The sequence below is a fragment of the Lycium barbarum genome, chromosome 3 (genome assembly GCF_019175385.1).
Source record: "Lycium barbarum isolate Lr01 chromosome 3, ASM1917538v2, whole genome shotgun sequence".
Taxonomy (NCBI): Eukaryota; Viridiplantae; Streptophyta; class Magnoliopsida; order Solanales; family Solanaceae; genus Lycium; species Lycium barbarum.
The window spans coordinates 115,461,566-115,487,040 of record NC_083339.1 but is presented as its reverse complement, the minus strand read 5'-3'; the positions used below and the strand labels follow the sequence as shown (position 1 = coordinate 115,487,040).

General features: G+C 40.2%; 1 protein-coding gene across 1 annotated transcript; it reads left to right on the top strand.

The window, feature by feature from the left end:
• The first annotated feature begins 1,157 nt into the window (after window positions 1–1,157).
• LOC132634036 (phosphoglycerate kinase, cytosolic-like) lies at window positions 1,158–10,433 on the top strand. The gene is made up of 8 exons (XM_060350356.1): window positions 1,158–1,517; window positions 1,805–1,882; window positions 1,962–2,222; window positions 2,480–2,800; window positions 2,889–3,050; window positions 3,179–3,398; window positions 9,967–10,024; window positions 10,140–10,433. The coding sequence occupies exons 1-6, from the start codon at window positions 1,329–1,331 to the stop codon at window positions 3,377–3,379; spliced, it is 1,212 nt and encodes a 403-aa protein (XP_060206339.1). The 5' UTR covers window positions 1,158–1,328; the 3' UTR covers window positions 3,380–3,398; window positions 9,967–10,024; window positions 10,140–10,433.
• Window positions 10,434–25,475: the final 15,042 nt, after the last annotated feature.

The window sequence follows — 25,475 nt, the reverse complement described above, 5'->3', positions numbered from 1 at the left end:
CTTTTTATTATTTTGTATGTTCACTAATGCTATCTAACTTGTTTTCTTAAATTGAATTTGGAACCTTGAAGTTGACATTGAAAACATCATTATCACGGGATTATGGAATTGAAATATATTTTTTGCCATTAGATTTAAAAAAGAAATAAATGAAAATTGTACACTAATTTGGGGGAAAATTGAAATTGAATGGGATAACTGACGTTTTTCAAAAATTCGGGGCGGCCGAACAGTCTTGCGGCAGTTCAGACGCATAGATCTGGAAAAAATACCCAAAATAAAAAAAAATCGCATCAAATGGACATCCGAGCACAAATTTATGACCATTTAAAATTTCACCAACTTACAAATAAATTAGTGCGTAAAAGATTTTTTAATGGGTTATTTTGGTACCCAAATTCACTTTTTGGGTTATTTAAGTTGCAGACTCCAATTACTTGGGGGTTGAAGGGTATAACGCAAAAAAAAAAAAAAAAAAAAATTACACATAAATAATTGATCATGAATTGATATTTTGTTAATTGATTATAAAAATAAAGTTATAATCACTAAAAATAAAGTTACACATTAATATAAAAATAACGCGAAACCCTAAAATATAAATAACTTAAAGCTAATGACAACAAGTCTTCAAACAAAAATGGACTTCGAGCACTTTTCAAACACTAAAACGACAATCCGAAGTTTTGTGTATCCTTGATGTGTTGAGCCTACCTTATTAATCGCACAAAAATAAATAGGGTTCTATATAAAATATTCAAGTTTTGGAGTCTCGAAGCATGATTAATCTATGTCTAAAGTATGTAAAAAAAGTGTGAAAGAAAGGAAAAAAGAAGGAAAGAATTTTTTTTTTAAAAAAGGGATAAAGCTTTAACGCATGAAAATCATGCGTTAAAGCTTATCAGACAATTTGATCAAAAAAGGGACACCTTTAACGCATGAAAATCATGCGTTAAAGGACTTAACGGCTCCGTCCGCGTTAAGTCCTTTAACGCATGATTTTCATGCGTTAAAGGTACTTTTGTACCCATTTTTTTTTTCCTGGAGTATTTTGGTTCATACCCTTTTTTTTTGGGTTATTTTGATTCCGGACTCCTTAGGTTTGCAGGAAAAGGAGAGGTTCTTTGAGCCATGAGGTATGAAGGAAGCCACAAATTCTCTCTCTTCTTTTCTCAGTATCAATATGTTTATCTCACTTGATTTTTGAGCCATGGTCTCTCCTATTTATTGTCTACCAAACCTGCTTCTAATAAAAATAATAATTTTTCTGATTAATTAATACTTTAGCGGTCTGGTCTCTATATGTCAGTTGGCGAACAGGAACGAGGATGAAGAAGAGTGTAGAATCTCTTAAAGAAGAAGATCTCAGAGGGAAGAGGGTATTGGTTAGAGTTGATATGAATGTCCCCATGGATCGCAACGGCAATATCACAGATGACAGCAGAATCCGAGCTGCTATTCCTACCATTAAGTATTTGATTGAACACCGTGCTCGTATCATTCTCATTGCTCGTCTTGTAAGTTAAATATTGCATACCTGATTCGCTTTTTCTTTCTCTAAGCAATGCCTAACTATCAATATACCTGCTTAAGCTATTAAAAGCTTTTCCCCTAGCGAGTGGAGGTTTCTGATAATTTTTAGAAAAACAGCTTTGTTTCCGTTTCATTCACTAGTTGAAAGTTGTATGTAGACTGTTTGTGCATTTTCAATTTTTTTTTTGAATTATTTTAACCACATTAGTGAAAGTTCTATGTATTCTCCACGCATGATCTGTTCTCTGATCATCTGAATTCCCGGTTCCAGGGTTTACCAGTTGGTGACATTAAAAATTACAGCTTGAGGTCACTTGTACCAAGGCTGTCAGAGCTATTGGGATTCCAGGTCTGTTTCCTGTTCATCTATCCTTTTTGTCTGTTGTTTCTTCTACGCCTGTCTAAAGAGGCTAGTGTTTTACCCACAGGTTACGATGGCAAGTGATTGCATTGGTGAAGAAGTTGACAATTTAGTTAATGCATTACCAGAGGGAGGAGTTCTGCTGCTGGAAAATTTGAGATTATATAAAGAAGAGATTTTCAATGATGAGGACTTTGCAAATAAGTTGGCGTCTCCTGCAGATTTGTATGTCAATGAGGCCTTTGGGACTTCGCACCGGTCATACGCCTCCACAGAAGGGGTTGCTAGTCTCTTGAAACCGGCTGTTGCTGGATTACTCATGCGAAAGGTACAATTTTTTAATTTCAGCACCAACAAAAAAAGGGTGCAAATTATGAATTTTGGACTGTGAAGTGTAACAAGAAATTTGGTATGTTGTGACTTGTGACAAAGCATGCACTGAACATTTATCTCAATTGTCTAGCAAACAATTGAAATAGTCAATTTGGTGGTTAAAACGGTTTACGTATTTGGCTGGAAACTGTCCTACTGCATTGCACGTAGCTTAATTTTCTTGCATCTTTCTTGCTATCTTGTTGGTATTAGGAACTTGACTATTTTATTGGAGTTCTAGAAGACCCCCCGAAGCCATTCCTTGCCATTGTTGGTGGTGCAGAGCTATCAACTAAGAGTCTTTTGATAAAGTCACTTATGGATAAAAAGGTCGACACTTTATTGCTTGGTGGAGGCATTATCTTTACTTTGTTACGCGCCAAAGGGCACTGTGTTGGGTCCTCACTTGTGGAAAGACATGAGCTCAACGAGGCGAAATCAATTATGGCCTACGCAAGTGCAAAAAATGTACATCTATTGTTTCCTCATGATATAATGATGGCAGATAAGCATGGTGCTGATGCCATGACCAAGGTAAATGGCGTTTGGGAATGGTATCTCGTTCTACATGTATCTGTTGTCCTGACTGGTTCTATTAGTCCTTTTTTCTTTTGCTTTTCAGGCTGTTCGAGTAACTACAATCCCCAATGATGACTGGATGGGTTTAGATATTGGACCTGAAGCTATCAAGGCCTTTAGCGAAGCTCTAGATGCCGCAAAAACTATCTTTTGGAATGGACCTATGGGAGTGTACGAGTATGACAAATTTGCTGCTGGAACTAGGGTAAAAAGATCTTGTCTATGTGCCAGTAGAATTATTTTTCTGGTCTGGTTTTTAAAACGGTCACAGATCGTTTTCTTTCGTTAACTGGTTTTGACTGCATCAATAATCCTTTGCCGTATATAATCCAGGCTATTGCAGAAAAGCTGGCAGAACTTACTGAAAAGGGAGTAACAACAATCATAGCTGGTGGTGATTCTGTTGCGGCTGTCAAGAAGTTTGGCCTTGCGGACAAGATGAGCCTCATTTCGACAGGAAGGGGTGCCAGTTTAGAGCTTCTGAAGGGGGAAGAGCTTCCTGGGCTGGATTGCCTTGATGATGATGATGCTTGAGGAGTATCTAATGGTTGAGGTGCTGTTTCGATTATCAAATTTGGCTGTTCATTTCGAAATTAAGCTTTTTTTTTTTTTTTTTTTTTGTGTGTGTGTGTGTTTCTCGAGTCCGGAACCATAATAGCCCTATAAAAATCATTTTGAACCAAAATACCCCAACAAAAAAAAAAAAGGTTACAAAACTACCTATAGCGCTATAGCACTAACGGAGACGGAGCCGTTAAGTGCTATAGCGCAGTAAATTACTGCGCTATAGTGTGCAAACGGACATGCTATAGCACAGTAAATTACTGCGCTATAGTGCCTTTGTTTTTTTTTTTTTTCCAGCCCTTTTAGTTAACCCTTCTTCCATTACACTTTTTAACGTATTTTGACCATAGATTAATCATGCTTCGCGACCCCGAAACATCAATATTTTATATAGAATCCTACTTATTTTTGTGCGATTAATAAGGTAGGATCAATACATCAAGGATACGCAAAAGTTCGGATGACCGTTTTAGTGGCTGAAAAGTGCTCGAACGCCATTTTCGTTTGAAGGTTCGGCGACATTATCTTGAAGTTCTTTGCGAAGACTTAAACTTGTTCATCAATAATTAATCAAAAGTTTCTCAAAATGACAGCATTCATACAAAAAAAAATAAACTTAATTAAATTGCACCATTCATTCATAACCTTGAGTAGATGAAAATACTTAACATACTAATATTCTTCAAAATAACAGCATAAAATACAATCATCAAAGTAAGAAAAAATCTTAAAAAACATTCATCAATTAATGCCCTTGAGTTGATCTTCCCCCACCACCGCTAGACGTGCCACCATCACTAGAGGTACTTCCACCATGAAAGTTTCCTCCACTACGAGAGGTACTTCCACCGCGAGATGTAGTTTGACCACCATGTCGTAAGGGACACTTGCGCTTATCATGACCAACATAATTGCAAGATGAGCATTTTCGAGTGTATCTCCCCGGTGGAACATCCATTTCATTATGAATACGCGAGTATGCATTCTTTCTGAATTTACGGATAAATGCTTTATTTGCGACTATTGAAAATGGATCCGGTGGCCAATAACTCTCACTGCCAAGTGGGTAGAACCTTCCAGCATACGTTCTTGTATAATTTTCAACTGTATATTCTTCAGCCATGTACGAGGAGGCGTTTTTTCCCATTGTGATGAAACACTTGAAGGCATGAGAACATGGCATGTGATATGATTGCCACTTGCCGCATGTGCATGTTCTTGGAATCTCACAAATTGTGTGGACGTTACCTCCTTTACCTTGGTGGACACTTGTTGTGAGTTCAAATATGCGCTCTGCAGGGTTGTACTCCATCCGGTCATGTTTCTGAGCCTTATATTTGTGGTGCTCGAACAGTTTTGACGGTTTTGGCAACCATCTTAGACCTTCTGTTGCATATGCTTTGGCCTCTTTTGATCTAGTGACGAACCGCTCCACAACCTGCTTAAATGTCATTCTCACCATTGCAGTGACAGGTAGTCCGCGTGCAGATTTTAACAAACCATTGAATGACTCAGAGCTATTTGTTGTCAGCATACCCCATCGCCTACCTTCATCCTGGTGTAATGTCCATTTGTCTTTATCAATTGCATTCAACCAGTGGAAGGCTTCCTCATTCGCCCGCCTAATAATGTCCATCTGCAGGTTAAACTTCTTCTCCTGATGCTCTGTTGCAGCCGCCCACATCCAATTGCAAAGTGCTGGGATTCGATATGCCTTTTGGAAGTTTGCCTTCAAATGCCTTAAACAATAACGATGGTAGGCAAAGGGTGGCTGCCACCCCTGCAAATTGAACATATTGTGCAATATGCCAGCATTTCTGTCTGATATCACACAGATTCCCATGCGATCCTTAATAACGTGTTGCCTTAAGTAGTCCAAAAACATACCCCACGTACTAATGCTCTCATTAACTGCAATTGCAAAAGCTAGAGGGAATATAGCTCCATTTGCATCCATTCCAACTGCTATTAGCAGCTTTATGTCATACTTCCCATACACATGTGTTCCATCTATTGATATTACAGGCCGACAATGAGCAAAACCATCAATGCATGGTTTGAATGCCCAAAACACAAAATCAAAAATATTACCGGGCACACCAGGTTTCGATTTTAGCTTCCATTCAACAACAGTACCATGATTGAAATGTTGTAGAGCTGCCATGTATCTCGGCAACTTCTTGAAAGAGCCCTCCCAATTGCCGTAGACTATCTCATGTGCACGCCTACGCCCAAGATACGCCTTCCTCCTAGTAACAGGTTTGCTATATACTTTCAGGACGGCTATAATACAATCTTGAATAGGGTACCTGAAAAAGTTGAAATATCAGCATGTAACAACGACGAACATTATATTAACACCAAAAATAAAATAAACCTAGGCGAAGGGGATACCTTGGGTTTTTTCCAATGTCGGCAACTAATACACGCGCAATCAAATTAGTATCTAGATTGCAATGATCATCTGGGAGGTCACCCATATCACAAGTGTGCTTTGTGTAGAACTTTGAAATAGTCCACATCTTTTCAGTAGTTTCCTTACCACGAAGCATCCATTCGCAGCCTTGATATTTTCGCTTACAGATCAATCGCCAAACATTTCGTGTGGAATCGTCAACTTTAAACTCCCTCATCCCCTGGATGCAATAAATCTTAACAGCCCTTTGCAATGATTTTTTTGAGCTGAAAATCATCCCTTTTTCAATATGAACCTTATGTTTTAAAAGATCCACTGGCTCTTTCCACAAACTTCACCGAACATGATCATCATCCCTAGTAAAGACAAAGGCATCTGGGCGATCTTGAAGATGATCAAGATAGGAGATCTCATCGGAATGCCACTGAATCGGCGTCGACTCTTGCTGTTGAAATTGGCTTTGCGGCTGAACTGGAGTCGACTCTTGTTGTTCAAATGGTTGCTGTAAATTCAGTTCCTCCTCGTGTGCCGGACTGTCCATCATGTCTTGCAACAGTTCTAATTGATGTTGAGGATTAATTCCAACCTCAATCTCATCGTCACTTTCCTCCGCATTAGGTATTTCCTCACTATCGCTGGGTGATGTCACTATATAATTCGGATAATCCGTACCATCCATAGCAATCCTTTGCCTATAATTTGGTGCAACTACCACATTCTCCCTACATTATAAATTAGGATATTTTAACTACTACACATCAAATAACACTATTGATGTTAAACAAATAGACGTACCGATAGTAATCAACTGCACCGAAACTCGAGGAAGGTCCGATATGATCCATATCAGGTGTATAACCCCTAAATAATATAATCGACATCATTAGCAGCATTCAAGTGCCACTACACATAATAATAATAATAATAATAATAATAATAATAATAATAATAATGTAAAAAATGAATATTTACCACTGCCCGTCAAATTGCTGACTTAATATATCCAGAGGCATTTGGCTAGTCAAGATGCTTTCATAGGTACTCATATCAGGGTAATTGTGTTGATAAGTAGGTTCCGCTTGAGTGACTTCGGCCTGAATTATAGACGGGGCTTCCCGACGAGGGCTATTTCGGGCTTCCTGAGGAGCCCTAGCCATGAATTCAAGTAGATTAATGGGCACCTTTTCGATATACATTTCAAGGACGTTTAAAGTTATGCATCGCCTATAATTATACGACGCCTTCAAATAATCAGTCAAAGAATCATCTTCTTGAATGTACCACTGTCCATAACTAGTTCTGGATATTTTCCAATTATACTTAGATCAAAATCACTTCTACTAACTTGTAGTCTATTATACAAGGCTTAGAGTAGTTTTGAGAATTTTAAGTCAAGTAGAAACTTAACATGGTATTTTGGGGGAGAATCGTGGCGCAAATTATTTTCCTCGAATAAAATTTGTCCGTCCCAGAATAAAGAAACTTTAATTCTTGGAACATCTATCATATTTTGAATAACTGAGGAGGAATCCAGAATGATAAAACTAGTTGAAACTTAAAATTTTATGCTTTTTTTGCCTTATACGAACTCGGTATTAATAGGACTAACGCATGCATGCAATTACAGTGTTTTGCAGTGTTACGTCAAATCAAATAATGGATGGAGAACCGCATAACACATTAATTTACTGCGTTGTAGCACTATAACGCAGTACATTAATGCGTTATTGAGGCCTTGTGTCATAATAACGCGGTAAAATCATGCGTTATACTATATAACGCATGATTTTACTGCGCTATGCGGCTGCACAAACATCACCTCACCTGCCAAAATAATTCGAATCAAACTTTATATAATATAATTTGACGAATAACTGTTACAAACACAACATTCCACACAAAATTGAGTTAAAATGTCATTTTTTGACCAATTTAGAGATATTAATCGTGTTATATCGTTCACTCCAGCAAACATCTTTGAAGCAATGGGTAGGACATGGGAACTAAGTGATGATGATTTTCATTACTCAAATAACCCTAACGACAGATTCAATTGAGAATACAATAATAAAATGAGAGAGGAGTGGGATTGGCGTGTTAGGGAAGCTGAAGCACGGGAGCACAAGTTAGCGTCAGTAGGGCTTAAACGCCCAAAAAAACGTGCTATGTCAATGCCTCGCGAAACTCCAAAAGAGTTTAATTTGGCTTTTAATCGTTTTCGCGAAGAGAACAATCGGATGCAAATACGTTACCATAGGGTAGAATATGGTATACATGGTAGCACAAGATTTAGATCCAAGTGGGATTCGGACTGTGAAATGTTCGATGAAGATTAATATTTTTCTTACAAGAAGGTAAGTAGGTAGGGTCATTAAGACCCTCCCCCCCCCCCCCCCCCCCCCTTGGGGGTTTGCAACTATATAAATAGCCCTTTCTTTTCGTAATAGACTACACCATATTATTCAATGTCAAGCAGTAGAAACTCACCTTAGTCTTTACTCCTTCCAAAAGAACCAAATAGCAGTGATGATGAAAGTTCAAATCATAGTAGTTTTTCGAGCGATACCAGTGGTTTCAAACTAGATGAGCTAAATCCCCACCTTCTTATAGAGCGTAATGATGATTTCTGCAGTGTTAAATATTCAGATCCGCGGGAATATTATTACGGTTTACGTCGAGAATGGTCACATCGGCTTGCCGAATCAGAACGTCTTGTTCGTGACTTGGAAAATCTCAACGCTCCAATCCCAACAAGGTACTCCTTAACCATGCCTCAAGTAGGTCCAGAAAGTTGCGAGTTTGCCGTGCAAAGAATTAGAAAGGAAAATAACAGAATGCTGGCAAGATGTTGTAGATTTTACATGCTAAAGTTGGCCGAAGAACAAGCATCATCAACTGGTAGAGAACTAACTGCTACTGAAAAAAGATGTGTCTTAAGAAACCGCCAATATTTTTCTGAGGACGATATTAAGGACTTGTACTCTGATGATGATTAAGAATGTTGTGATTTTAGTTTTAAGTTTAATTTATGATTATGCTGTTATTTTGAAGAATATTAGTATGTTAAGTATTTTCATTTACTCAAGGTTATGAATGAATGGTGCAATTTAATTAAGTTTTTTTTTTTTGTATGAATGCTGTCATTTTGAGAAACTTTTGATTAATTATTGATGAACAAGTTTAAGTATTCGCACAGAACTTCAAGATAATGTCACCGAACCTTCAAACGAAAATGGCATTCGAGCACTTTTCAGCCACTAAAATGGCCATTCGAACTTTTGCGTATCCTTGATGTATTGATCCTACCTTATTAATCGCACAAAAATAAGTAGAGTTCTATATAAAATATTGATGTTTCGGGGTCGCGAAACATGATTAATCTATGGTCAAAATACGTTAAAAAGTGTAATGGAAGAAGGGTTAACTAAAAGGGTTGGGAAAAAAAAACAAAGGCACTATAGCGCAGTAATTTACTGCGCTATAGCATGTCTGTTTGCACACTATAGCGCAGTAATTTACTGCGCTATAGCACTTAATGGCTCCGTCTCCGTTAGTGCTATAGCGCAGTAAAATACTGCGCTATAGGTAGTTTTGTAAATTTTTTTTTGTTGTAGTATTTTGGTTCAAAATGATTTTTATAGGGCTATTATGGTTCCGGACTCGTGTTTCTCCCCGTTCATTCATTTGAAAAAAGATTCTCTGTGTGCCTGCCGCAGTCAAGATGCCTTATTTTGTGCCCGGGTTTGGGGAATTCGTCTACTTGCGGGAGTTGACACGTGTTTTTTAATTTGCAATGTATTTTTAAACTTGGATCAAAGAAAAACAATTCACAGTGAACTTCTCCCAAGTTGCTAAAATTGCCTCCCCCCAACTCACCCCCCCAAGAAAAATGTAAAATCTGTTTCTTTTTCTAGGTTCGTGAAAGCCTCGATTATATTCCTGTAAGGAGATATTTCAATGTGGCCTGTTGTTATTCTACCTTCTCTTAGCTAAGTTATTTACTAACTACTGATACTAATACCATTTGTTGTGCCTACTGCAGGTATGTTGTCTTCTTTTTTTTTTTTTTTTTTTTTTGCTGTATGAAATTTTCTTTGAATATTTTTTTTGCTGACTTGTGTTTGGTTGTGGGCTTTTGCAGGCCAGTGTGCTGTGCAGCTTGTAATTTATGTGTTTTGTACTTCAGCCGTATGCACGTGGTAGAATTTGATGAGAATGCTTTTATCCCCCCCCCCCCTTTTTTTTTTTTTGCTGTATGAAATTTTATTTGAATATTGTTTTTTCTGACTTGTGTTTTGTTGTGGGCTTTTGCAGGCCAGTGTGGCTGTGCAGCTTGTAATTTATGTGTTTTGTACTTCGGCCGTATGCACGTGGTAGAATTTGATGGACTTGAGAATGCATTAAACTATATTTTAATGTTTTTTCTTTATTAGATACTTGTGTTTTATGTTGATGGACTTGAGAATGCATTAAACTATATTTTAATGTTTTTCCTTTATTGGTCTTTGCCTTCTGGTGCAATGGTAACTCGTGCTTCTCCAAAGACTAGACTAGATGTTGTATGCACGGCCCAACACAGTGTTACAACATTACACAGATACTCTTCGTTGGCCTAGACAGTACAAAATGCAGCAGAAGAAAATGTACTTAATACCATCATAATACAATAAAACAGGTCAACCATTTCCAAACTGTCGTATAGCTTATATTGTATCTGTTGTTCTTCATAGCAAGAATGTAGCGTATTGCGAATGCTTAAGTCTTCCTCTACAATTAAAAGACTTTCTAACCAATGCTACAGAGTGAGTTTTAGTGGTGGGACTGTCATTTCCAACGGTGGCAGCTTTTTTACATGCTCTACTAACGCGGTTGTTGGAGCGAGTTCTGGTTTCTCCGCATTGAAGAGTACTACAGAATTCATTTTGCTAGCTGCAAATAAACACATTAAATCAAGATTCACTTTTCAAAAAGTAAGACAGCATATAATTGTAGGCTACAAAAAATTAAGGCTAAATAAACAAAGGTCAATGGATGGGGTGGCTGTTGGGATGCAGCATTGAATGAGACGTAGCTTAGATAATATTGTGGAAAAGTCTAAAATGTCCTCAGTGTTGAAATGCACTATCTATTCTTTATGTCCTCAGTCTAAAATTTAGTTTTAATTAAATGATTTGTCCCTAAGGATATTCTTTATGTAAAGAAAGGGGACAAACTTTTCACTAAATGGGACTACTACATGGAATAATTTGTTTTAATAATCCTATACCAATCTATTAGTTTCTTACGTATCAGAATTTCCATTTGCTATATAACACTAAGCACTAATCATTCTTTACAGTGAAGAAAGTGGACGGTTAGTGAATTGGCCAAACTTCGATCCTTGGAAATTTAACCGACTCAATAATCCAATTCTATATGTATGTATTGAAAAATTTAAGTTACGGATCTGAAAATTATTTTACCTACTCAGCACATAAGAGTGCCTCTAGTCCCAAAGGTCAGTTATTCTTTTAACTCCCAAATAAACCACGAAAATTAAGAATCGACGGTCTGAAATCAAGCCATTAAGCTCGGATTCAAGGTAAGATGTTGTTATATTGTTTGGTCGCATTGTTCTTGTGTTATTGAGGCGCTGGATATATGGATTAATGATGGCATGTTATTGTTGATGTTGTGACCTAAGAAAGGTGAAAGAAACATGGGAGAATCTACCCGATTTATGGTAGAATGAACTGTCACTTGATATATGAGTGTTGTATCATTCGTAGCGTGACGCTAGAGTTGTTATTGTTCATTGTAGATTGATACGTAGAGGGGATTATCCCCGAAAATAGTAAGAGCTTGGTGCTAAGGTATGTAATGGTTATCCTTTCTTTTCTTGGCATGATCCGTAGATAACAAGCATTTACCGATCTTAAAGAAAGATAACTATTGTTTAGAGCTATCATAGATGTGTAACGATTCTAGATGTGATGTTGTACCTGCCGAGGGATTTCTATCCGCTCCTTAGTTCATTGTTCATAGAAGTGTCAGAAAGAGACATGTTGACACCTCCATATACTTCAGTTTACATATGATATACCGCATGATATATACACATATATTTTTCTTAGCCTGGCCACTTGGTCAGTGAGATAGATATGCCTGGCCTACGGGTCAGTGAGACAGATGGCCTGGCCGACGGGTCAGTGAGACACATTGCCTGGCCTTATGGTCAGTGAAATATCCATATATTTTACAGTTGCCTAGCCACTTAGTCAGTGAGATATATGATACTATTATATCGCATTTCATATGAGAGAGATCAAGTGAGATATTCAAGCCATTCCTTGGCCTCCAGATTACTATGTTTTCAGTTCAGTTTCAGTTTCAGTTATTCTATTACCTTACATACTCGGTACATTATTTTGTACTGACATCCCTTTTGTCGGGGGCGCTGCTTTCATGCATGCAGGTATAGATAGACAGACCGGCAGGACCTGACATCAGCTGATTGGTGAGCTCTCTTGTCCGGAGTTGCCAGGTCTTTTAGAGTCTTTCTTTTGTGTTTATAGACTTGATGGGTAGGCCGGGGCCCAGTCCCAACCATGATACAGTTATGCTTTCCTTAGAAGCTTGTAGTCGAGTCCTGTGTATAGTATGTTAGTGTGGTAGCCTTACTGGCTAGCATATGTCTATTTTGGTGCTGTTGGTTGCGTACGTTCACAGCAGCCTCGTTAGCTTGCTCAGTTATATATATATATATATATATATATATATATATATATATATATGTATATATATATATGTGTGTGTGTGTGTGTGTGTTTGGGGTGTGTACCGAGTCTTTATATATATTCAGATTATGGCCTTGCTGGCTAGTTAGAATTGTTTGTTTGCAGGTAGGCCCTGTCGGCCGATGTTGAGGGTTCCAAAGTTACACGTTCAGAGTGGTTTACTCGGGCCAAGTGTTGCACCGAGTGTCGGCCATGCTTCTCCAGATTTGGGGCGTGATAACTTGTGAGAAAGCCTTCACTTTTGCCTATACCTTCCCCTTCTCCAAATATGGACACTGTCACTTCTGTTCCTCTGCATAGAAAATCTCCTCAAGGTACTTCAGATGCTTCATTGTCTCCTCCACCTTGCCAAACGAACATTCAAATACAACAAGGTCCCGCGCGTAACCATCTTATACCGTACGGTCTCACAAAAACATTTAAAGCCAAACGAGCCTTCACATCAACCAAACGTCCCATTAGTTCGTCCATTGAGAAATCATGCGTAACACAAGCCATTAAAGATTTTGAATGGACAACAACAATGTCAGAAGAATTTAATGCCACTGTTAAAAATGGTACATGGGAGCTAGTCCCTTTTCAGCCTCATTTTAATGTCATTGGTTGTAAGTGGATTTTTAGGATAAAATGAAATACCAATGGAACTATTAGCCGCTATAAAGCACGTTTAGTAGCTAAAGGCTTTCATCAAAGAACCGGACTTGACTACCATAGCACATTCAGTCCTGTTAGTAATACAACTACCATTAAAGTAGCCCTATGCATGTTTACCCCGAATTTGGATAATCAATTAATTTTGTTGGTGAGATATAGGATATGTGACTTTATCTTGAGTTTATGTGATGGAGAAAAGAAATATATGACTATGCTACGAGGAGCAATTGATGACCAATGATTTGTTCTAGACTCGTGTATCAACTAGCAGATAAGCGTCGTTTGATTTAAGAAATATACGGAATGAACACGACAAATATGGGACGAATCTGATGTATGTGAGAGATTTTGTATATATTTTACTTTTTCAAGAATGCTTGATAAGAAGGAGCCAACCCCCTAAAAGGAGGACAATGCCCCTTATTTATAGTGTTGCCCCATGGGCTTCATACAACATAAAAAATAATAGAATAAAGAAAAAGTTCTAAGTTGGATTAAAAGTTTTGAGTTGGATTAGGTTGGGTTAGGTTGGCCGTACGATTTGACACACGTACGGTTAGCAGTTGAGCATAGTAGGACATTATCGATGCGTGGCAGACGCGCAACGGATCTCCCGGACCAACGACCTCAATCATCCGGACTAACGGCCACGTCCAACCTAGCCATGGAGAAGACCGGACCAAATGGTGCCCTACCTTGGTTTCGGTCTAGGCGTTCCTCCGGTTCAAAACGAAAATCTTCGTGCACATTCCTGTGCCTCTCTCCCCTCGGTTCCTCGTCTCACCGGTTTAACGCTTATCCGGTTTTTACCGTATACAGATAGTCCCCACACTTTCCGGATCGAAGTTTTATCGGAGTAGCGGGAAGTGGATGAATCAAGAAACCGGTGATTCCATTCGACTGTAGTCATTTCTTCTTTTTGGCGGGAACGGTTGCATCACGTTCCCCCTTTATCGTCCACGTGTCTTCCCCTAGATGGACAGCTCTGACAACCGCCGCACGCACGTCTTTTCAAGTCACTCCTCATTAGTTATGGGGACACGTGGCGCTCCCCGGTTGGCTGGGGAACTGTAACCGTCACAGTCCCATGCCTATATAAGGCTCTTTCACCTCTTCATCCAAACATTTTCGAACTCTTATATTTATTTTCTCTCTTCTGAAGCTTTTCACTTCTCATCTTACAACTCATATTGCTTGTTGATTTGCTGCTTATATTTACGCAAAAAAGGAACGATCCTTACCAATTCCTTCACCAGTCATTCTCGTGTGCTGCTGCTTCTTGTTTGAGTGCTGCTTCCTTCTTTTGCTTTTGCCACTCTTGAACTCTTTGGATGCTCCCTTTACTCTTTCACCTTCTTTTCCGAATCCACTCAACTTCTTCTTTTCATATTTCAAAATGTCCGAAACCACTTCCCATGATATTCCCTCGGTTTCATCCCAAGGAACCGAGCCTGCATCTTCGGCCAAAGCAAAGTGCTCCTTCGAGCCTACAGCCTCGGACATTATACCGGCCAAAACCAATTTCAACAAAGACTTAGAGGTCGAAAACCTTCCTCCGTATCCGACAGAGGGTATGATGTGAGACGATACCCCTCCTCCATTACCGAGGATAGACTTGACCTTGTCCGTTCTGACTGCGGATGGGACAATCGCCCGGTCCGAGTTTTCGCCCCTGGGCCCGATGAGTCAGTCACCGACCATCAGGAGGGATGTTTGTATGTCTACACTTACCCCTTCACCCTCAAGCTCGACCCTCCGATCGACCCGGCCATCCTAGATATGTGTCGGACTTATGACGTAACCTTGGCCCAGATTGGTCCGATTGTTTGGAGGGTCGTGGCATGCCTCCGGCTTTTGGACAATAACGCCGGGAAGGAGCTCACGCTGGCTCACTTGATACGCCTATATTCCCCGAGGTTGTTCTGGGGTGGCGTAATAAAACTTGCCAAGTGTAGCCGGAATCCATTTTTCTCAAAAAAGGACGAGGACAATGACAGGGGTTGGTTGGAGCGATATGTCCGGGTGAGGACCGAGGACATCATTCCGGCCAGTTATATGCCCTTCCCGGAGAAGTGGAACAACCAGCGTAAGTCTGAACCCTTTAAGTGATTGATTCTGTATGTTTCGTCAAATTTCGGCTCTACTTTCTTACTGCTTTTCTTATTTTTATCAGCCAACGGATACATTACCTCGGTCGTCCGTAACCTGAACGAATGGGTTACTGCGCTCCTTAGCCAGCACCCCCACGATAATCGGACGTGGGGCAACCTATCTCGTGGCCGATGGGTTGCCCAGAACCATGGTAATACTTTGCTTTTATCCGTGTTTATTACATCTTCCGCTACTCGCACTAATTGCGTCTTTGATTTTCAGGTTTGCCTAAGGGCTCGGTGGATCCCAGACCGGCGTCGGCAGCCGAACCCACAACATCGGCACCCGAGTTTGACTCGGCGGGTGCATCTCGCACCCTTGCTGCTGCTGCTGCCGCCAAAAGGAAAAGGCCCTCGGATAAAAGGGCAACAGTCGAAGAAGAGGGCGAGGAGCGTCACTCGGACCTCACGGGATGAAACAGAGGCCGACATTATTGTTCGGAGAGTCGATGCCGATTCTCCCGTGGCTCCTATCCCGGAGGAGGCTGTCGCCGTTCCACCCCTTCCTTCCGCTGGTGAAGGACTTTTGGTTCCGATTTCTCACACAGGTGCGGAAGAAATTCTTTCCCCGGTTCCTCTAAGGTCGATTGACTTCGTCGACATTTCAGGTGAAACTTCTTCCTAGAAAGCTCCCCTGCAAAGGACAAGAAGGCCCGGGGAGGCGGCCGCTGCTAAAGTCGGTCAAAGGACTGAGAAGGTCCCGGAGATTGAAGTCCCCATTGACATTGATCATACGCCCGAGCACGAGCCTGCTGCAGCTACGGAGCCCCCGAGCTTTGCTGAAGATACTGAGGCTGCTCTAAGTTCCTCTATTCCGGCTCCGAGGCCTGATGAGTTTGACGATATGTTTTCGGGCACCCCTCCCACTACCGGCAAAGCTGCGGGATTCGGGCATCTCCCTATCCCTCGGGCCACGAGGTCGAGCAGCCGGTCCTCCGAATCTGGGGCCAGGGACAGCTTGGTGCGTATTTTTCCGGCCCCAAGCGTGGAGCCGAGGAGAACAAAATCGGTCGTGGTCACCGTCCCCGAGGATTGCAGTTTCCTTTCTCGCCCGGTGGGCGTGACGAGCTATCTGAGGCCTCTTGTTTCGGATTCGAACAAGCGGAAGATGACCGGGGTCTTCTGGCAATGCCTCATTAACGAGGGTATGCATACGGGTAACCGAGTAAGATTTTTAACCGTCTCTGCACATCTTTACTGAGAATTTTAACCTTGTTTCAAGTTTTTAACTTGCTTTCTTTTGCAGAGTGTGGTGCTCGTCAACGAAGCCTTCGTCCGCGCCCAACAAGAGACGGAGGATCTTAAGGGCCAACTGGATGCCCAGGGCCGGGAAACGGAGAAATATCTGCACCTTCTTCGGGAGAAGGAGGAGGAGTTGAACCGAGCAGTCGCTCTTTCCAATCTTCGGCCTGAGCTTGACGCAGCGAAGGCCGAGAATCGTCAGCTGGGGAGTAAACTGGCCGCGATGGCCGAATACAATCGGAGCCTCGAAGCTGAGAAGATCGGCCTTAGCCGGGATAATGCTCAAATTTCCTCGAGGCTTGGCGTGCTTGAAACCACCTTCTCCCAACTCTAGAAGGAGCTGGATTCGGTGAAGTCGGATGCTGCGAGCTTGGCCGAGAGGAATCAGCTGCTTGAATCTGAGAGTTCCCGGTATCAAGAGCGTGCAAGGGTGTTCGAAGAGAAAGCGGAGAGCAGGGCCCGGATGTGCGATGATCTGAAGAATGAGCTTAAGGAAACGGCCGATGCAAATGACACTCTCCAGGCCGAGCTTCAATCGGCCATCCAAATGCAGAATGTTCTTGGAGAGGCTCGGGATGCTCTAGCGGCGAAGTTAGCCTAGGCCAAGGCTGATTTGGACGAAGCTTGGAAGAGTGTGGAAGCCGCCGAGGCTCAGGCTACTATTGTTGCTAAGTACGAGAAATGGAAATCTCGGAGGATCACTCTTGAGCAAGCAGAGCATGGCTTTACCAATATAGTATGACACTATGAGTCTACAGTATGCTTTTACAAATTTCCATATTGTCCTTTTACAAATTTCCAAATTGTCCTTAGTTTCAGTCTGATTATATCTAACAGGTTCGTATACGAGTGTCCAGCTTGGGCAATGGTCATGGCCCATCGGTTTGGGTCGTCACATATATGACACTATTATATTGCATTTCATATGAGACAGATCAGGTGAGATATTCAGGGCATTCCTTGGCCTCCAGATTACTATGTTTTTCGTTCAGTTTCAGCTATGCTATTGCCTTAAATACTCTGTATATTGTTTCGTACTGGCATCCCTTTTACTGGGGGCGTTACTTTCATGCCTGCAGTTACAGATAGATAGATCTACAGACCTCCCAGTAGACAGGACCTGATATCAGCTGATTGGTGAGCTCCCTTGTCCGGAGTTTCCAGGTCTTTTGGAGTCTTTCTTTTGTGTTTATAGACTTGATGGGTAGGCCGGGGTCATGTCCCGACCATGATACAGTTATGCTTTCCGTAGAAGCTTATAGATAAGTCCTGTGTATAGTATGTTAGTGTGGTAGCCATACTGGCCAGCATATATATATATATATATATATATATATATATATATATATATATATATATATATATATATATATATATATATATATATATATATGTTTGGGGTGTGTGTACCCAGTTCAGATGAGATACTCAGTCTTTATATATATTCAGATTGTGGCCTTGTTGGCTAGTTGATATTGTCTGTTTACAGGTAGCCCTGTCGGCCTAAGTTGAGGGTTAACCCTCTAAGGTTACAGGTTCTGAATGGTTTGCTCGGGCTGAGTGTGGCATCGGGTGCCGGCCATGCCTTTTCATATTTGGGGTGTGACAAACTTGGTATCAGAGCCGGTCTTTCCTAGAGAGTCTACAAGCTGTGTGTAGTAGAGTCTGTTTTATAGATGTGTTGTGCACCACATGATATAAACAGGAAGCTACAAGGCATTTAGGAGTTAGATTCCCTTATTTCAGATCTAAATCATACTGTAGAGGTGAGTCATTAGAGATTTGAGTTAAACCTACCTATTGTGTTTGCGTACAGAGATTCCTGACAGAAAAGATGATACGGCAGCTGGTGAGGGGACTAGTATAGCACTACCAGCAGTTGGGGCCCAATCTGAGGGCCAGGTTAAGACCCCATCCAAACCATCATCGATGACTCCACCACCTGAGGAGCTTTCGAGGGAGGCAACACCTCCAGTACCCCCTTCCGCACCGATAAATTAGGATCTTAGAAGTGTGGTGTAGTTATTGACGCATTTTGTAGCTATTCAGAGGCAGCTGAGAGCACCTATTGGTGTAGGACCCACTGAGGGACCCGATAGTTTGAGAGTTCGTGAGTTCCTAGCACTTGATCCCCCAAAGCACAGAGGGGTTAAGCGGGACGATGACCCACAAAACTTCATTGATCAACTTCACTATATTTCTAGGGTGATGCATGCTACTGAGATCGAAGCCAAAGAGTTAGCGGCTTTCAGGCTTCGTGATATTGCTGTCTCATGGTATGAGGGGTAGGAGCATGCTAGAGTTCTTGACGCACCTCCAGCGCGTTGGTCGAAGTTTTCAGAGGCCTTCATTGACCAATATTTGTCGTTGGAGATACAAGAGGCTAGGGTTGATCAGTTCTTGACTGTTCAGCAGGGTAGTTCCACTATTCGTGATTATTGCCCCCGATTTGATTCCTTGTCCAGATACGCTCCATCCTTATTTGATTCATTGAGGGCTAGGATTCACAGGTTTATTATAGGGTCGCACCCCGATTATGTTGAGGATCGTACTAGTGCGGCGGTAAATGATAGTATGGACATTGCTCGTATTCAGTCATTCATATAGAACTGTAAGGATCGTAGATGTCAGCAGCGGGTGATCGAGAGGATAGAGAGGGAACATCATAAGAAGGCTAGGCCCACTGGTCAGCAAGATGATAGTCGGGGGAGTTTCAGACCCCAGTATCAGGGCAGGCCATTTAGGCCACCACCACCTCAGTCTCGGGGATACAGATCGGGGTATTACTTTCGATATGGACCAGGTGAGAGCTCTCGAGCATCAGGGTCACTACAGCAGAGGGGTCCAGGGCAGACTAGACCATTACCACAGCAGTGTGGTAATTGTGGTAGAGCGCACTTCAGGCGATGTCAGGATGGTTCATTAGCTTGTTATACTTGTGGCAGCCCAAATCATTTTATGAGGGACTGCCCACATGGGAGAGCTGGTAGTATGGCGCAGTCAACAAGTTCTGTTGCAGGGTCATCAGCATCAATCGTCCTTCTGGGCGTGGGTCTCAGTCTTTAGCAAGTAGAGGCAGAGGAAGAGGTGGAGCTCTAGTACAGGCAGTGCTCAGAACTGCATCTACGCCTTGGCAGGTCGTCAGGATTGGAGTCCTCACCAAATGTTGTGATAGGTACATTGACATTTTGTTCATATAATGTTTATGCATTATATTTTAAACTAAAAATAAAATTTTGGGATGCCAATGAAGGCTCTCACAGCTTTTTGTTATTGTGGTCGTACACTTTATGTATCTCTATAGATAGAGAGACTTGCCGTTGCACACCACAAAGGGATCCATGTGGAGGGCAGTGTTTGTTAAAATGTTTTGGTTGGTGTTAGGTATGACATATTAGTTAGAATGAGTTTTATTAGTAAAGATATAATGACAATATTTAAAGGGAGAAATAGGACTATTATGGTATTAAATTTTCCAATTAATTTCAAGGCATATAATCGTGCGATTAATTTTGTTGAATATCTAACAATTGTCTTATATTTCCACGATTTCCTGGTCTCATCAGAACAGGTCTAAGGTTGCTTCAAATTGACCAAAGAAAAAAGAACACGTACCTTTGACAATAGCTTTAACAAAGACATCTTCTTCTAGGATTTGACGAGTTGAAGAAGCAGAGGCGGCTTGCACTAGCTCAATTCTTCACACTCATCCTTTTGAAGGTTAATATTTGTTAAATAGCTACTATAAATGTGAAGTTCATTGTTAAGAAATAATTATATATAACGACTTAATTTTGCAGGTATTTTCAGTTACCTTCTTTGATGAATGGGACCAACTTCTTATCAAGTATAGTGGCGTAAAATCTTTATTAACTTCTGAAATAGTTCCTAATTTTAGTTGTTGTAACAACTTTTCAACTTGCTACCATTAGTTTGGATGCTGATGAGAATCTACTAAAAGTTGTTCTTGGAGAAGTATTATAGGTTACTCCTTTGCATAAAGCCTTATATTTTTGATTTCTTATGTTCTCAACTATGAATGCACATGTGCCACATTTGAAGTCAGAAAAAGATGTCAATCAATCTTTCCAATGATTATTTATAGTAAAAAAAAAAAAAAAGTCAGAGACATTAATACAAGCACTCTCACATAATTTAGGTCAAGAATCAGTTAGATAAGCTGTTATAAGATATATATATATAGTTGATCTTTTTCAAGGGACAATGTTTATGTACTGCAATTGCTTTCCTAGGAGCCAAAATTCTTCCATCTCAACATAGCTGTTAAAAAGCATTATTTGTATATTTGTGTAATTGGATATATGCCAGTAGGTATATCTATCTTGGACTGATTAGCGAGATGAAAGCTGCAAGGTCTAATGATCTTAACTTGACTCTCCCCCTCTATGTAATGTTATGTCGTTTATGCCTTTCAACAGTGACATGACTTGGTATTTGGCTCAGGCGTACATAAGGCAGCTATAAAATGTAACAGCAGGGAGGCAAACACTATTTTTGAGCTAAGAAGCACATGTGAAAGGTATTGAAGTTCCGAGGCTGATAATGGAGGTAGTATATTAAGGCTTTCTCACATATCTGGACCCCATTATGATTGTTGCCCCTTTTAAGTCTTGTACTTATCGTGTTTAACGACTGATGATAGGCTAGAAAAGCGAATTTTTAGCTACATTTTTCATTTTATTTACTACACTTTAATCGTATTTGAGCTATAATGTGAGTAATTTATACTAATGACATGAGTTTTATTGTGCAGACTTGATTCCGAGTTGATGAACACTTTTGGAGTTAAAATTATGCTTTGGTACTTCGAAGTCTGAGTAGGAGTCCATATAATTCCACTGCAATCAAGTTCGGAGTTCGAGGACCAGAGTATGCACGTGATTAGAAGAAGAAAAGGCCAAGAAATGGCCTATGAAGTTGTGCACGCTAATGTGGATTGATATTGAGCATATTTGTGTAAATTGAAGATGAAAATTGGAGTAAAATTATGGATTTAAAGCAAAGATTAATAGGGATTATTGTGGACCAATACATCACATAATGATTACAAGTAATCATTACATAATGATTAATAGATAAAGGAGCATGAATAAGTAAGCATTGCATGACAATGCGGTGAACTGAAGGCAACAAGTGACATAGCTTATGGATTTCGGGAAAAGCAACAAGGAATTGAACTCTGAAAAATTTCATTGCCGCGACGTGCCATGCATCGCGGGCCGCATCACAGTAGTGATAATTTTTCCCACTTCCTCTCATTAATTTTGGTCTGGGGTATAATTTTGCACGTTAATAAATACACTCAAAACACGGTTTTGAATGGACTTTTGACCTAAGGGGCATCAGAGGCACGTAGAAGAGTTCAGACGCCCGAATTCATTACTTTCCATCACGATTCGATTCAATACGAAAATTTGGATCAATAATTGGTTGTAATGTTTTCTAGTTATCACGACCCAATTTCACTAAGTTGTGCGGGCACCTACTTTTTCCACCTCGGTAAACGAACACTTATCCCAACAATTGTAAAATCATGAATAAACAAGTCAACAAGCAGAAGAGTTAAAAATCACAAGTCTGACGATAATGATATAGAAATGTGCGGAAGTAAGGAAATACATCAAATCCACCCAGAGTCAGGCCTAACTACACAAGAGCCTCTAACTAGATACTACAAGTCTGAAAGTAATAAAATACATCAATACTCTGAATATGTCTCGGAATATCAAATAAGACATAAGGAAAGGATGAATCTCCAAGGCGACGGACGTCCTCGTGCTCACCCTGCAAGACTCTAAACAGCAACTCTCGAACCACTATCAGCCACGAGAAGCAGAGGTCGATCCTACCTAGAACTCTGCATTCATAAAAAAATGAAAGCAAGTGCAGGTCAGTACAAACAACAAGTACTTGTAGGTATCATAGGCCACCTAAGTTTAGCTAACACATATCTAGGCAATAAAGTAAGATAAGTAGGTAAATCAACAAGGCATAAGTCAGACACGAGATAGAATCCAAGTACACGTCATCACCTATGGTATAACATCTAAGCCCAAATGTTCCAAGTCTCAGTATATCAGCCCAAATCCGTATATCATAAGTACATCACAATAGATGCCATAGGGATGCCCGACATGGCTAAGGTGACGGTCTTAGCGTGACAGTCCAGGTTCGCGTGATAAGGAGAAAGCCAAGACATACCCAATATAACCTCAAAGTCCACCTCTCGGGCTATCAAAATAATATATGTATATATATATATATATATATATATATATATATATATATATATATATATATATATATATATATATATATATATATATATATAAACACACACACACACACACACACACACACACACACACACACATACAATGAGGTCATCATGGGATATCCACTACTCACACATACGTATCTACGAGCCTCTACTAGAGTACTAGACATAACGACGGGAAATGACCCCGTCATGTGAAACCGCTAATAAACTCCTACGGGTCTGCACCGTCTCCCTATCTACCTGTGGGCATGAACACAGCGTTCAAAAGGAAAGGTCGTCAGTACGAACATTGTACTGAGTATGTAAGGCATAAGCAATAATAACATATCAATGAAATAGGCAGACATCACGTAAGGAACAACATGTACTGAATAATGCATGCTAGCTGACATCATAAATATCATCATATCAAATATATATATAGCTAAGCTGCCCGACTATATAGGTACAGTGTGATCATCATTAGCCCGCGTCCAGGCTTCCCGCATCCGGGATACATATCTCATGCCGCCCACTAGTGGTGTCTGCCCATGCCCTCTAGACATGGTGTATATGCCGCATGCCTTAGTGGTGTCTGCCCGACAATATAGGCGCGGTGTAATATCATCATCATAGACTTATCATGGAGCATCCATAAGAACTCAAAGACAACTATACTCTATCAGGGTGACATAAGGTCGTGAACCCCCGATTCCATTATGGAGTATTCATAAGCATTCTGCCTTACCTTGAAGGAACTAGTATTATAAGGTGAGTATAACACAATGAACAACATCAAATAATCATAATTAGGATCATTAGCTTTGTGGAAACATCATATTATAGGCTTTATAATCTTTAGACTTAGACTCAGTATCATCATTATCATACTCGTAACGTATCTCTTGTCGTTATCTCGTGTGAAACACATTATAATCATAGACTTATAATTTCCGGAATGGAAGAAGGTCATGAGGAGCTAGGGGAATTCACGTCATAGGAATCATGTCTTAGAAAAGAAGGGACAAGCCTTACATACCTTTTCATTTAGCTACTCTGTCACTTGAATGTTCTCCTCCAATATTCACGTTTCTACCTTCAAGAGAGTTCATAATAATATTAGATAATCGATAACATAAGCATGCTTGAATTAACGCTAGAGAAAATTGGGCAGCATCTCCTTTGTTTATACAACTTTCTCCATGTCATATATCAACTCCCAAACGTCAATAACAATATTCATAATATCATACTCAACAATCTTCATCAACCATACATTATTCAATTCTCCATAGTCTATTTCAAGGGCATCCATAACCATGGTCATAATACAACATTTCATTCATCCTCATATAATGTTTCTCCCATGTTCTTAATATCATTTATAACATAATTATAATCGCAACATATAAAGAATCATGATTCATTTTTAAGCTACTACTAAAAAATGCCACTATTCTCATATTTATAACCCATCTTTTACCTCCTTTCATAATCCGAGTCTTTTAACCTCTTAATACTCTAAATAACATGAATTGATCATAAAACTTAACTTTGATAGTGTAGGAGTAAGTTTTGGATGAAAATGCCTCACTTCAAGAAAAACCCTAGTTCCAATCCAAAGAGTTTTTGTTGACTCCTAGCAATCCTAGAGAGCTTCTTGCACTTGATTCGCTTGGTTTGATGAAGCTGATCCTTGATTTCCCTTGGATATGTGTTGGTATAGAGTGGAGAGAATTCTAGAGGTTTCTTGAGGTGTGGAGAGAAAAATGTAAATGAAATAATGAACTTGGACCCTCTTTTATATAACTTAAAATCTGTCCCGACAGCATTATGCGGACACACATACGGTCCGTATGTGTGACCGTATAATGCTTCCAGTGATGACCCCTTTTCTGGGCAGCTTACACGGTCATATATACGGGCTGTATCTTTTATACGGTCCGTACAAAGGACCGTATAATCCATAATTCCCCGAAACTTGCCCTCGTCAACTCGTTTCATCTCCAATCCTTATGAAACCTTCTTAACACCTGTTTAACACTTCATTAACAATCAAAAGGGCATTATAACTCTTCTATAAGGTATCATTAAGTCAACATTAACTCGGTACTTTGCAAATCCTTTCCGATACACAACGTATACCTCGCCTTTCTTGAGGAACTTTCTTCTCTTGCGTCAAACGCCTTTGAAATCTTAATTAGAGACATTAAATACTACTTATTAATTGTAGAAGCTTCATGTACTCTTTTCCCAGCGTTAGTCTATTCACTATGCAACGACATAAAATTTTCTGAGGTGTAACATTCTTCCCCCTTTAAAAACATTCTTCCTCGAATGTTAAGTTCTCGGGAATTCTATGAACATTTCGCCAGAGTTTCCCTTATAATATGACACTACCATCCTGTCACAACAGCCTACAATAACAATGCCTCACAGGGCTACAATACAATGGCAATAGATTTACGGCCACACACAACCAAAAGCATGAAAATAAAGTATACATACCTTATAATGTTGATGCCTCATCTTGGATCTCTCCTGGGGG

Excerpts from the sequence above, each read along its gene's own strand:
- LOC132634036 (XM_060350356.1), top strand. The coding sequence starts at position 1,329 with ATGAAGAAGAGTGTAGAATCTCTTAAAGAAGAAGATCTCAGAGGGAAG. Across the intron at positions 2,223-2,479 it reads CTGGATTACTCATGCGAAAG|GAACTTGACTATTTTATTGG; the intron begins GTACAATTTTTT and ends TGTTGGTATTAG. Across the intron at positions 2,801-2,888 it reads GTGCTGATGCCATGACCAAG|GCTGTTCGAGTAACTACAAT; the intron begins GTAAATGGCGTT and ends TTTGCTTTTCAG.